Consider the following 13,952-nt stretch of genomic DNA (forward strand, 5'->3'; position numbering starts at 1 on the left):
CTCACCCCAACAACTGGTGCCCATGGGTGCTCATGAGACAACTCTCTGAAGGTGGAGTTCCCAAACACCGGCTATGGAGCCCCAGACCCATGAGTGGGAGTTAAAACATAGAGGAAACCGCAGACGCGGGACCCCTCTTGGAGATGCACGTGCTTCTCTACCAAGGAAGGGCCCTGCGAGGTCTACAGTGAGAAATATGCCCTTTGTGGCAGAACTCAAGGTCTACCCACGTTATATCACCTGAGAACCTTTTACAACAGAACACCGAGGAGCTCCCCAGGATGAGTATGTCACAGAACATGCTTCTGGAAAGGCTGCTCTGAAGGACTGTCCCCAAAGCCTGGACCACAGCAATGTGTGGGGGTGAGGAATAAAAGTGTCTCCACCTTCCACCCCTGGCCCTCTCGGCCCCCCAAAGCCCACAAGGAGGGAAAAATACTCACTGCCTTGGGAGGCTCCCTCCCCTGAGGTGGCTTCAGTGTCTGTAACAGAGAAAGAGAATGAGAAAGTACTGAGTACATGGAACCAATAGCAGGGCTGGTGCCAAAAGAATAAGAGAGAAGGGGGACCCATTACAATGTGCCCAGGGACACTCTCTCCCCCGACTCAGATGCAGGGAACTGGCCTTACAGTCCTTCCCCGTGGCCCCCACTGTCAGTCAGGTCCTGCCCCAGCACCCGTCCTCCCAACCTGCCAGGTTCAAGGAGGGTCAGGACCAAACTCTCCTGTCCTGTCAGCCCCTATGTCCTCATCTTCAAAATGGAGACAGCCACCTTGCCCTCCTCCCTCGAGGGCTGTCACGGGAGCACACAAGATGACACATGAGCATCTTCCCTGCAGGGGCCAATGACACTGAGCAGCACTGAGGCATTCTGGGAGGAAGCAGGCCTATGCAGAACAGGCAAGGGACACTGGTAGCAGGAGCCTGGTGGCATGTCCTGCTGTCCCCAACCCCTGTGTGCTCTCCCAAGTAGAGGAGGCCTCTCCTCTCCTCCTCAGTGGAAAGAGGGAGAAGACTGGGGCTCTGAGGGCTTTTGAGATCACCCACGAGGGGCCCAGGTGGAGAGACTGGCAGAGAATGTGGAGGCCTGGCCCCTGACCTCTGCCCTCGGGACGTGGTGCTCACCTCGGTGTGCCCGCACGTGGGTCTGGAAACAGTTGTAATACTTGTACTTCTTGCCACAGATTCCACACTCATAGGATCCTAGAAAACAGGAAAGGGACCAGTCAGCCAGCGCCCAACGCATGTAGCCACAAGGCCCTAGGACCCGCAATGATGCCTCCAGGGACTCAAACTCTGTGTCAAGGAGGCAAGGCCCCTCCAATGGCTGTCTTGTCCCCAGCAAGCAAAGAGGCAGCAAGCACCAGAGGAAATAGAGAGCTGAACTGGAAGTCAAGAAGCCTGAGTTAGTTCCAGGTTTGCCTCAACTTTCTGAGTGACCTTGGACAAGTCACTTGCCATCTCTGAGCCTGTTTCCATATCTGTAAAATGGAGAAGGTAACTTCCTTAGGTAACTCTCATACTTGTTCCTTGAGGAAAAAGGAGATGGATGTAAAAGTGTTCTTTTGCAGTAAGGAATAAATTGCATCCATATAAAGAATTCATCACTTGAATGCATTAGAGTAATTTCTAGCTACCTTTCCTCAGGTTGAGACAGAAGTTGAGGACAGGCTTCAAATCAGATGCCTCTGGGTCCCTGTCCCTGTTCGACCACTTACCAGCAGCACAACCTTGGTAATTTCTTTAGGTGTACTAAGCCTCGGTCTGCTCATCTGTAAAATGGGGCTAAAAAGTACCTACCTCATGGGGTGGCCCTACGCTGCCGCAGGCAGTGCCCAGGCCTACTGCAGATGTGCCTGACAAGGAGAGCACCGCCCCCGTCTGCTGAGGTACTGTCTTGTTCCCTCAGATGTGCGGACACCAACGTGGTGTAAACATCTGACCCCGGCCCTCTGCCGGGCCCTCAGGTAGACTGAAACGGCTGAGTTCCCAGTGGGCATTTCAGATAGGTCAAAGGTGGAGCCCAACATGCAGAGCACGGGGCAAAGGCCCACGGCAGGAAGCCAAGAAGAGCCCATGAGGGGCCCCAGGAGGAGAGGCCCTGCCCACCCCTCACATAAGCCTGACACCACCTGGGCCCAGGCCTGTCCTTCCTAACAGAATGGCTAGGGAGCCTGCACAAATACAGAGACCCTGGCCCCACTCCAGGCTCAATGTGGTAATGGCTGGGGCTAAAGGCCTAGGAATCTGCCTTTTTAAAAGGGTCCTCAAGGGATTCTGATGCCCAGCAACCAGGTCTGAGAACCACTGGCTTAGATGGAGTCTTGGCTCTACCACTTACAGGCTGGGCCTCAGTTTCCTCACCCACTCCTGCTGCCTTTGGTCTCGCCTGGGGGCAGAGACTCATTTACCAAGGGTGAACTCCAGGTACTGGGTTAAGGCAGAAGAACAAACAGGACTATGATTCCTATACCTCATGACCGAAGTCAGGATTAATGAGATATAACACTGAAGTCAGCTGGCATACAGGTGGCATCGCCACCTTTCTCAAGGGAACGCTGTCGTCCTGACACCAGATGTGGAGCCTAGCAGTCTGTGACCCAGTGATTTTATATGTGTCTTGTCTCGCAGGGAAGATTATAAACACGTGGAGGGCAAAGATCAGATTGTGGATTTCTGTGTCTTTAGTCTCGTGATTGGCACACAGCAGGGGTTCAATAAATTCATGGTGTCCTGCTGTGCTACTCATCTGTCACTGAGTAATAATGACCCGATTATCCCAGTTTGGCGCAGTGGGACGCTAAAGGGCTTTCTCAGGGACTCTGGCTCAGATGGTCCCCATCCCAGCTGCCTGATTCCCTGCCAAGCACACTTGCTCACTCTGCTGAGTTCTCCAACTACCTTTCTGTCCTTTGCAATCGTTACTCCCTACTAAGTACCAGGTACTGTAACTCATTTCATTTGAGTCTCACCGATGTCCCTGCACAAGCCTGACCTCTGACCCCGCTGCATAGGTGAGGAAGCAGAAGCTGGCCAGATGTGTGGCAACCTGCCCATGTTACACAGCCATCTGGTGGGCGTGGGGTCCAGACACAGGGGCTTCTCACACATCAGCTCAGTTCATCTTCACAAGTGCATAGAAAACGGTGATTATTATCCTCATTTTTCAGATAAGAAAAGCGAAGATCGAAGGGAAGACACGGTGAGCTAGAGATTGCCCAGGTCTCTCAATCCAGAGCCAATTGTGTACCCACCACACAATCAGCCTCTGAGAGAGCTCCAAGAAGAGACGGTGCCTGTTAACGTTTACCATTTACCAAGTACAGTCAGGGCTCAATCCTGCCCTCTACCTTCCCAAATGTCCTCAGGTGGTTGGGACAAATCAACACCCACTTTAACAATGAGCTTGAAAGTTCTATGGGCCGAGTGGTCCAAGGCTAGGGCTACTCAATTATTGGTTTGTGAGGAATTGGGTTCAAAGCCCATGCCAGGTCACCCCCAGATGCCAAGGGAGCTTTGAGTCCCCTTCAGATGTGGGGCTCGTTCTAATGCGGACGGGCAACAGAACCCCCTACCATGTCTGGTATCATCACAGGGCTCACAGAGTCCCCTGTCAAGAGCCAGGGAGAGCTGGCAGGGCACTCTGGCACACAGGACCAAGCCTTTTCCTCTCCCCAGTCCTGCTGTCACCAGTGACACGACAAGAATCCACAGGTACTGATTGACAGCGCCTGTCCAGGATATCCCATTGTCACCTGGCAGAGAACCTGGCTTAGCTTCCTTCCTGAGAGCCCTGGACAGACCAGTGAGGCCAGGTGGGTCTAGTTCCCAAAGCCATGGAAGGGTGAAGCCACGAAGACCGAGGCAGAGGAAGCTGTCTTCTAAGAACAAGGAACATGAGCAACAATCCTCACCTCTATCATTTGCACCTAGCTAGTTCCACATGAGCTCAGATACCTTTCAGGATACATGAAATCCAACAAGGGAGAAATTCAGAGCAGGAGAAGGAGGGAAGAAAAATATGCAAGGTGGGGAGGGAAAAGAGAGATGGCTNAACAATGAGCTTGAAAGTTCTACGGGCCGAGTGGTCCAAGGCTAGGGCTACTCAATTATTGGTTTGTGAGGAATTGGGTTCAAAGCCTATGCCAGGTCACCCCCAGATGCCAAGGGAGCTTTGAGTCCCCTTCAGATGTGGGGCTCGTTCTAATGCGGACAGGCAACAGAACCCCCTACCATGTCTGGTACCATCACAGGGCTCACAGAGTCCCCTGTCAAGAGCCAGGGAGAGCTGGCAGGGCACTCTGGCACACAGGACCAAGCCTTTTCCTCTCCCCGGTCCTGCTGTCACCAGTGACACAACAAGAATCCACAGGTACTGATTGACAGCGCCTGTCCAAGATATCCCATTGTCACCTGGCAGAGAACCTGGCTTAGCTTCCTTCCTGAGAGCCCTGGACAGGTGGGTCTAGTTCCCAAAGCCATGGAAGGGTGAAGCCACGAAGACCGAGGCAGAGGAAGCTGTCTTCTAAGAACAAGGAACATGAGCAACAATCCTCACCTCTATCATTTGCACCTAGCTAGTTCCACATGAGCTCAGATACCTTTCAGGATACATGAAATCCAACAAGGGAGAAATTCAGAGCAGGAGAAGGAGGGAAGAAAAATATGCAAGGTGGGGAGGGAAAAGAGAGATGGCTTCTTACAACAGGAAGTCCTGTATTTAGCTCAAAGCATCACAGTGGCCACTATCTACAGCTCAAACACTGAGGAGCACCCAGCCCGCTTGGTTCTAGGATGCAACAGGAGCTGGGCCCAGGGCCTCTTGGGGACAGAGGACCTAGAGAGCTAAGTTGTGGATGAGTGGGTTTCCTGAGGCTCTCTGGGGCTTGGGCTCAGACCAAATGTCCTTCGAACTAGGGTCTTCCAAGTAGAGTACAAATCCCCTGGGGATAATGTAAGCACAGGCAGTTTTAAAATAATCCCCAATCATCAACTTCCAAAAGTATTCTTCCTAAAATCGACATGGCAGAGAACATGGCAGCAGGCAGGGAGGCCCCACTCAGCTGGTTCTCCTTTCCGTCTCCTCTCTCACCTTCCCCCTTCTCCCACATCACAAACAAGACAATTCCTTCATCCACCTAATCCTCACGGTACCCTCCATGCTGGATGACCGTCTGGGGGATCCAAGCAAAGACACGACTGGAAAACAGTGGTGTCGGACTTAGAAAGTGGGTGGATGGATCTACTGACTGGGAACAATTCCTTTTGTGAATCAAATGTTTTCCAAGTCTTTCCTCTCAACAAAATTGAAGATCTAATGGAATTGTCCGTGGAGAGACCATTGAAAATAATGTCTGATGAGAGACCCTTGTGGGATTTTTGGCAGACAACTTGGAGTTCAAAGAACTGAGTGACAATGCTAATATAAAACTCCACCCCTCCCTGGCTCCTTATTTACGTGATCAAGCTTTCTAAGCACTTACACTTACAAAAACTGAAAAACAGAAACGAAATTAATGCTGAATCTTCTCTCATTCAACATATAAGAAATATTAATTCACAGAAACATGAGCCAATTGAAAAAGAAATAAAGCCCCATCCATTTCATTAAAAGGTGCTTTTTCGGTATTTTTTTTTTTTACCTGTACATTTACTATTTCTCTAAATTTGTTTTTGCAAATTGTATGCTAGTAGTAACTCAATCTGAAGAAAAAAATGTTTCAAAATGTAGAGCTTTACGATCCCAACAAATTTTTCAGAAATTCTTATTTCAATTTACATACATCTTGTTGTGGGAGATGAGTGTGAACAGTCATCAATAAAAGACTCTCAAGCATAAAACATATATTACGTGAGGATAAAAATCCTGTGAGGGCAATGGACTGGAAATATGAATTCAAGGAGAAAAAGGAAAGTTGTAAAATTTCTGACTGTTAAAGACACGCCTGTTCATACATTTCTTAAATGGATGATGGCAGATACCAAATAGCAGTGGCGTTTGGATTATCTTGGATCCATTTAAAAGAGTGGTTCACAGTTTTATTTCCAAAATGCCAATTTTTTTTTTTTACACAATACTCAAGAATTATATCCTTTGCAAGTACTTAAACTTTGGATTAAAATGTTAGATGTCAACTCAAAAATGTGAAAGAGAATCTAGTTTCTCAAAATTCTTTTGGGAGGTACTGAACAAAAAAAAACTATGAAGCCACTGGTCTTTTAGGTTGCTATCACTCCAAAGGTAACCCCGGATGTCCATGTCCGAGGCTTCACCTAATACCCATGGTATCTGTTTTGTATTTTTGTCCCTCGCTTAAAAAACAATTTCATACCTATCACTTCACTCTGCCCTCAATAATCCTACTGGAAAGATAGGCAGATTTTGTTATACTAATAGATCAAGAGAGTATATGGCTCAGAGAAGTTAAGGGGCCCGTCCAAGGCCCCACAGCAAGGCAGACCCTGGATCTTTTAGCTTACAGCCCACGGGCCCTTGCCAATGGGGGCCCTCCAGCGGGGACCCCTTTTCCACTTCGGACCTCCAGATGAAGAGTCATCAGCAGAGACAGGACGTGCCTGGGAGGGTGGCCAATCCCTCCTTTCCAAGGAGCTGCAGCGGAGAGCTCAGTGTTGGTTCTGGCAGGCTCAGGCACTGAGCCCTGCCAACAACCTACTGAAACAGGAAACTATCAGCTGGCACTATGAAGCGGGACCTGGCACCTTCGCTATCGGGTTTGTCACAGACCAAAACCCGCGTGGCCTTGTCTGAATGGCTGTCTGCTCTTCTGCGGCTCCTTCTGGAGCTGTGGCTGGGCCCCTCCCCCTCCTTTTCCTGCCTCTCCTCCCAGGGCAGGCCTGTGTGTATGTGGAAACGCCTCCACTCCTCGGTGTTCAAAGTTCATTGCCTAGAAACATCCTTGCAGGATCTGGTCACCCAGCTTGATCCCTGACTCCCCTTCCTGCACCCAGACCATTGAGGGACCCTCTCTGCTCACTCATCTCCAGGACAGGAACTCACTCCCTTGCAGGCTTATATACAGTTATGGTTCCCATGATCACAAAGTCTTTCCTTTCAGTGAGCCGAAATCCCTCTTGGTAACTTCCCCATATTGCTTGGAGCTATTTGGAATGTGTCCACCCCATCCCCTCCCACGAAAATACTCTAAGTTGTGAATACTTAGATTCCATCATCCCCCCATCCCACAGCCCCTACTTCTCCCCCATCCTCAGGACAAACAGCCCTTAGCTCTTCCATGACGGCCCTCCCCACACTGAGAGCTGACTCTCTGGAAATAACCTGTTGGTCCACACCCCTCATCTGGGCCCTGGACCACCACGGGGGAAGCCTTGGGCCAGCAGGTCTCCAGGTCCCTGCGACTCTTCTCTGAGCTCCTTCACATGTAACCTCCTTGGATTAAGGACCACTGGTCTCACAGCACAGGGTAGAGCATCCACTGCTTGGTAGTGCATTCTGACCACCGTGATGGGACCTGGGCGTTCTTATCTCTTGGAACCAGAAAGTATTCTGTGGGCTGGATGTCCTAATTGTGGTGAACCCAGCTTGCCTTGTCTTCGCCACCTAGGACAAGGAGAGCAAGCAGGTTTCCATGTCAGATTTTTCAATTCAGGCTGACTGACAGTGACTTTTTGGTGTCCTGTGTTAAGGAGACTTGAGGTACACTGTTAGGAGTGTATGCGGTGATTAATTAGCAATGCTGCCATGGACGTGAACCTGAGGAGTAGGTCCACGGTCGCGCCTTGTGTTTAGCACTCATCACTCAGGAGGAGCTCCTGAAACCTCAGTGGCCCTGACATTTCTTGTCGCAGCTATGCAGACATCGGCATGCAGCTTGTCTGGAAAGAAAAGGCAGCTGTTAACTAACTTTCAGTTTTATCCAACAAAGTTGTCACAGTCCATATGATCCCTGCTCTCCCTGCTTTAAATAAGGAAGCTCAAGGTCTTGCCCCCAAACCCCACACTGGCTTCAACAGCAGTGATGTTCTTTCTAAGAGTGAGGGACACCCTTTCCCAGCACAAGGAATTTCTGGGCAGCAAGGAGGTAGCAGCGGCTACTGCAAGTTTGGCAGCCAGCCTCCTGAGCACTGAGGTCCCTCCCGACGCTCCCCGCCTGAGACGCTGCCAAACGCCATCCACGTGCCCATGACCCGGGCTCCTCCATGGGAAGTGCCTCAGATAATGTTTGTGTCATTGGGAACACTGTTTGTCTGATGCCTATTAAAGGGCTAGTGAGGATGTGGCAGGGGAAAAGGGGGCTAGAGCTCAGGGAAAAGGCAAACAGGCAAACGGGAGGTCCCCTCACGGCGCGGCACTGGGTGACCAAACAGGACTGCTATTCTATTCAGTGACAGAGCCCGCTCTGAGCCCTGAGCATGGCACTCAAGAGGCCTCGGCTCTGCAGAACCCCACACTCTCCTGCCAAGTGCCCCGGGAACGTGTCGACTCCCTGATGCCTGGTCACCAGGGCACAGAGGAACACTGTGGCACAGGCTCATTTAAAGGGATGGCTCTGACCAGCATTCCGCCCCCGGCCAGATCCCTGGGAGTGCGTCCCCTCCTTGTGTTACTTCTGGAAGCTATGAGAGAGCTGCTGTGAGGTGGAGTGGGGGGCCTGCATAAAGTGGAGGAAAAGGTCACTGGCCTGCTGTGTGACTCGGGGCAACTCTCTTCCTCTCTGCAGGCCTTTGTTTGCCCTTCTAGAGGGGTGTCAATCTATAGCAAGTGTATGTAGGCCCACTGCCCATTTCCATATCCATTGGTAAACATCGATAATCAATCGCCACACTTTCGAAGCTTCAACACAGTCTCTGACCAGCCAGCAGCAATTACCTGGACTTGGCTCACAAGATAAAATCTACTTGCCATCTTGTGATTAGATGAGTTCAAAAGGTTCAATTCTAACATTGATTTCTTTTTCTTTCTATTTTTTTTGTTAAATGCTTTTCTTTCCCAGTGCTGAGGCCAAGCCAGATTGCTTTAAGCCTGAACCTTGGCGGAAACTACACCCTTAAAGAGGAGGGTCAGCCTGAGTAGACGTGAGACAAGCTGACGTGACCAGCAGGGGGTGTCCTGGGCCTGTCTGGTGCGGGCTCCAAAATGCTGGTCTGGTCCCACTTCTAACTGTTCATCACTGTGGCTTTTACCCTTTTTTCACAAGGGTCTAACGACAGGTTATTCACAAATTTCACAAGCTCCTCAAAGTTCTAGAATTCTAGGGAGGTGGTACAGAAGGAATGCCAGGGACTGGACAACTCTGTCTAGTTCGCAGATGAGAAAACCAAGGCCTCATTGGAACCCACATCTGCTGACACCCCAGCCAGTGCCAAACTTCTTCTCCATCCAATTTTTTCTCTATATCACACTGGCTTATTTCTTAAAATTGGGGAAAAAAGCAAAAAATATTACTATTCTTTGCCTTTGAAGAGGTACTTTATATTAATACTAGTACTGCTAATAACAGATCTACTAAGTGCAGTGTTGAGTTCTTTACATACATTATCTTTACTGAATCCTCACATAACCCTGTGAACATACAATTGTGAGAACTAAAGCACAAGGGGGTCGAGTAGCTTTAAGGTACAACAGCTACTAAGTCAGAGCCTGGATTCGCTCCCAGTCCAAGAAACCGAGCTCGTCCTAACACAACAGTCTTCCCTTCCACTGCTCCTTTTGAGTCCCATACCCCTCAGGTAGCCAGGACAGGGAGCATGCCTCATTTATCAGAAGAGGACACCAAGGAACATGGAGGCTAAGGACCCTGCTGCTGAGGAGCAGCTGAGCTGGAAAGCAGTGTGGTGGCTGGCACAAGGCCAAGGGCCCTGGGGCCTCTCACTGTGCAGGCAGCTGGCCCAGGGAGGACTCCCGACATTTCCCTAGCATGGCTGATCCAGGCTTTTCCTGCTGAATCCAGACTGCCGGCTCCATCCCAAGATTTAAATTCAAGTACCCTTCTGGATATCTCCTGGTGAAGGGCGTTAATAGCTACTGGATCCAGTGAGTCTTAAATCACACCCCACCCTCCAAGTGAGAAAGGACATGTCCTCTCCTTGGTTAACTAACACATCCACTAGTGGCTAAAAGTCCCCAGCCTTGGAGAGTGAATACTGATGGATGGAGGTCAAGCACAGGCCCCTGAAAAGAGTCTTCTCTCATCCGCCACTGGGCTAAGTCACTCATGCTCTTCACCAACTATTTCTGGTTCATCCCCCTTCTGTTACATGCTAAGATGGCATTTCCCAGCCTCCTTGAGGTTGAGTGGGCCACGTGACTAGTTTTGGCCAATGACTGTGCATGGAATTAACACCTCGCACTTCTGGGTTATAGCAGGTAATTGCCAGTGTGAGTCGTTCCAGAGCTTTCTTTCCCTTTGTCACATGGATGGCAGCATTCCATATAATGGCTGCTTTTAGCCGGGGTCTAGAGCACAGTGGAGTCCCTAAATGGCCCATGGCCCACAATGGACATGTAGTACAACTTAGAAATAAACTTTTGTGGTTTTGAGCTACTGGACCTCTTTTTACTTTTAGGACCTTTGTTACTGTGGCATAACCTGGCTCCATCCTGACAGTTACATGACCAATGCCAACACTAACTCCAAAGCCAGTACCTCGCTAGGTATTGTGGGATAGGAATGGAGAGAACAGGGCATAGATCTGACAGGTCCTGGAGCTCCAATCTTGTGGCAGAGACAGGCATGGACAGGACAGTAGATAATGGGAAGTGCCCCAGTGAGAAGCAGGGTAGAAACAGACCACTTAAGACCAGAAGAGATCAGGAAGGCTTCTGGGAGGAGTTGGTACTGGAGTTGGCCTTGATGGACAGGTTGGATTTGGGCATGTAGAAATGAGCAAAGGCATACCAGGGAGAGGGAACACATGAGCAAAGGACAGGAAATGCTGCAGAGAAGACTGTACTGAAATGAAAGGTCCGGGAAGATCAGAAATAAGAAATGGGGCTAAAAGGCCCAGGTTATAGAGGTTCTTGATGCTATGGTTTCAACCCTAGACATAGTAGGGAATCCCAAGTTTATAAGTAGAGAGTGATATGGTCAGTTTTCTGTTTTCGTCAAGGCTCCTTGTAGCCAAAGAAGAAGGCAGGCGAGGGCAGGGAGACACAACAGGCGTGGATCATGGATCTTAGCAGGATGCCGCAATGACCCAGGGTGGGCTGACGGTGGCCACAACCAGCGGAGGAACAGCTGAGAAATGGAGTTCGAGGCTGATTCCCAGAAGATGGGAAGAAAAGGCAACAGGTCTTGAATCTAAACCTGGGGAAACAGACAAAGAGAAACTTCCCCACACGACCCTACATGCCACACACAGGATGTGCACCCAGAAGCCGGGAAGAGGTTAGAGCTGGACCAGAAAGAAGTGATAGAGAGAGGGAGGTGGCAGCACTTCCGAGAACATACTGAGCACAGAAAACAAGGAGGGCGGGGGGCATGGAAGAAAATGGAAGTCTGGGACCAAAGTAAGCAAGGCCTCGATGCCTGGCGGAGGCATACGGGCTTTATTTTACAGACCAGGGGTTGCAAACTTTTGGCCCACAGAATGACTCTAATCCACAGATGTTCTGTTTGGCAGATTTCAGAAGTCAAATTAGTTGCTAACGTTTAAAGCCAAAAGAATTCACATCAAAATTCTCATTTCTGGCGTGTGGTGAGTCCGGAGAGCTGGCCATGCTGAGCTGGTCTCCCCACGTAGTTACCCCGCCTCTGTATGTGAGGCGTGGGCTCTCCAGCTGGACACGCTCCCCACCACCTGCTTGTCTGGCTCATCTCTCCTTACGCTAAATAAACATATCTTGCTGGGCCATGTGGGCATTTGAATTTGTGAACTTGGCAGGAGTGCACGCAGCCTGTGAGGGGTATCCCCTGGCTCCTGCTGGAAAGTGAGGGGAGAGATGATTTCTAAGAAGTTCGTTTTCACAGAACTCTTCTGAGCCTTGCCCAGACCAGAAGAGGCAAGGGAAGATGCCAGTCTGTCACTGAACAGGACCTGCACTGGGAGCTGCTCCCAGGAGTCCCCAGTCAAGGCGAGGAAGAAGGAATATAGACAGGCATGTGGGACACCAGGTGACATGGGCTGTGCTAGGTCTACCTGGGGCATGGGGTCCCACAGCATGAGGGACTCACCAGGCCTGCAACAGTTCCATGCATCTGACTTGAACAAAGTCTTAAAGGGTGAGTAGGGTTTTGCCTCGTCAGATAGAAAGAGAAGAGCTTTAGACCAGGACCATGGAGGCAAAGCCAAGTCTAAGGAGGCTAATCTCTCCCGGAGGGCAGACGGCAGCCACTGAAGGCTCTCAGCCAGGGAGAAACAGACAGCCCAGTCTCTTCGTCCCGGGACTCTGGGCCCGGCCCCAACCCTCTCGGATGGGCGCTCACTCACCGAGGGTCTGCTGGTTGCGGACGCCGCCGATCACCACGCAGATCTCGGCGGGCACTTCGCCGGTCCCATCCTTGCTGACTGCCTTCTTCTCTTCCTTGGCCTCGCCCTGCCAGATCACCTCCTGGATGTAGTCGTCGGGCACCTCCGTCTTCACCTTCACCTCTGTCATCGTTCCCTGCTCGGCACTCAGCGAGGCCTCGGCCGGCACGGGCTCTGACCCCTCCACCTTGGTGATCTTCTGGCTGCGCTTCAAGCGCTCCCTGGGAAAAAAGAGGAGTCTGTTCAGTGTGGATCCCGTATTCACCCCCAGACCTACCTGGGAGCCCACTAGCCCAAGGGGTTGTAAACTGCTTAGCTACAGATCCACCTCTCGCATGAACCTCACCTTGAAGCACACAGCTTATGGGTGCCCCCGAGGGCTCTCCAAGGAACCCTGGGGTTCCAACCACACAGTTTAAAAACACAGGCTAGTCTGGCTCCAACTCTACCCATTTTACAGACAGGGAAGCTGGGGTCTAAAGAGGTCTAAATGTGCCCAGTAACTTCTGTAACTAGAGTCGTAAGAGAACAAGGGAGCTCTGGCTTGTCGAACTCGGTTCTTCTCAGGCTACAGTGTACACAGAAATCAGCTGAGAATCATGGTAAAGCGCAGATTCTGGTTCAGCAGGTGTGGGGTTCGGCCTGAGATTCTGCATTCTATCGAGAGCCCATTGAGGCTGGTCCTGCTAGTCCTCCATCTGCACGTGGAGCAGCATGAGTTGAAGTGGTTTGGTGTGTGCAAAGTTGTCTAGTGCTGTTCCCTTGGCTCCTTGGCAGGAGGCCTAGAGATCTCATCCAAGCTCGTCCCTGCTCCAGCTTTACAGACGGGGAAACTACAAGCCAAAAGGCTCACTTGTTTGCGATGTCCTGGAGCCAACACTTGGCCCCAACATGTTGGCCTCTAGGCGGCTCTTCAAATATCAGAAGACAGAGCTCGATACTGAGATGGGCAGGACATGTGGACACTGGGGCCTGGAGCAGAGCTGTGGCTTGCCCAGGGCCACACGCAAGATTGGTGGTAGGTCAAGGCATGAGGCCAGGTCCCTGCCACCCACTCCTGAATTATCATAAGGGCCCCCTCAGCCTTCTGGCAAGGGATTACTCCAGTTTCTGAGGTGGGAAAGCCAAGACATGCACAAACTGGGAAATCAAATTATATTCTAGGCCTGGGGCTGCTGCCTTGGCCATATCCAGGCTTCTCCATCACTCCAGAGAAACATCTGTACCGTGACCTCCAGGGCCCAGCCTCGAGGCCCACTCAGGTGAGGCCCGCTGGCATACCAACTGAATGAAGCACAGTGGAGGCGCCCAGGCTGGGAGGCAGGGACCTGGGCTCTGATCCGAGATCCACAATGGGTTTATGTGTGACTTTGGACAAGACCCTTCTCTCTGGGCTTCGGCTCCATCTACCCCAAGAACATGGGTTTTATCGGTTTTATCACATCTGCTGTCCCTCCCAGCTCTGAGCTTTCTCTCAGGTGGCAGAGAGAGGCCACTGGGGAGG

General features: G+C 51.0%; 1 protein-coding gene across 25 annotated transcripts in view; it reads right to left on the reverse strand.

The window, feature by feature from the left end:
- ZNF618 (zinc finger protein 618) overlaps positions 1-13,952 on the reverse strand; it is a 163,579-nt gene that overhangs the window by 44,984 nt on the left and 104,643 nt on the right. For all 25 annotated transcript variants that reach the window (XM_039866852.1, XM_039866851.1, XM_039866835.1 and 22 more), the window contains exons 3-5: positions 12,410-12,669; positions 1,127-1,204; positions 444-482 (exon numbers count right to left, since the gene is read on the reverse strand). In XM_039866852.1, coding sequence (XP_039722786.1) covers positions 444-482; positions 1,127-1,204; positions 12,410-12,669 — 377 coding nt within the window. The remainder of the gene's footprint in view (positions 1-443; positions 483-1,126; positions 1,205-12,409; positions 12,670-13,952) is intronic.

The sequence above is a fragment of the Pteropus medius genome, unplaced genomic scaffold (genome assembly GCF_902729225.1).
Source record: "Pteropus medius unplaced genomic scaffold, Ma_sr-lr_union100, whole genome shotgun sequence".
Taxonomy (NCBI): Eukaryota; Metazoa; Chordata; class Mammalia; order Chiroptera; family Pteropodidae; genus Pteropus; species Pteropus medius.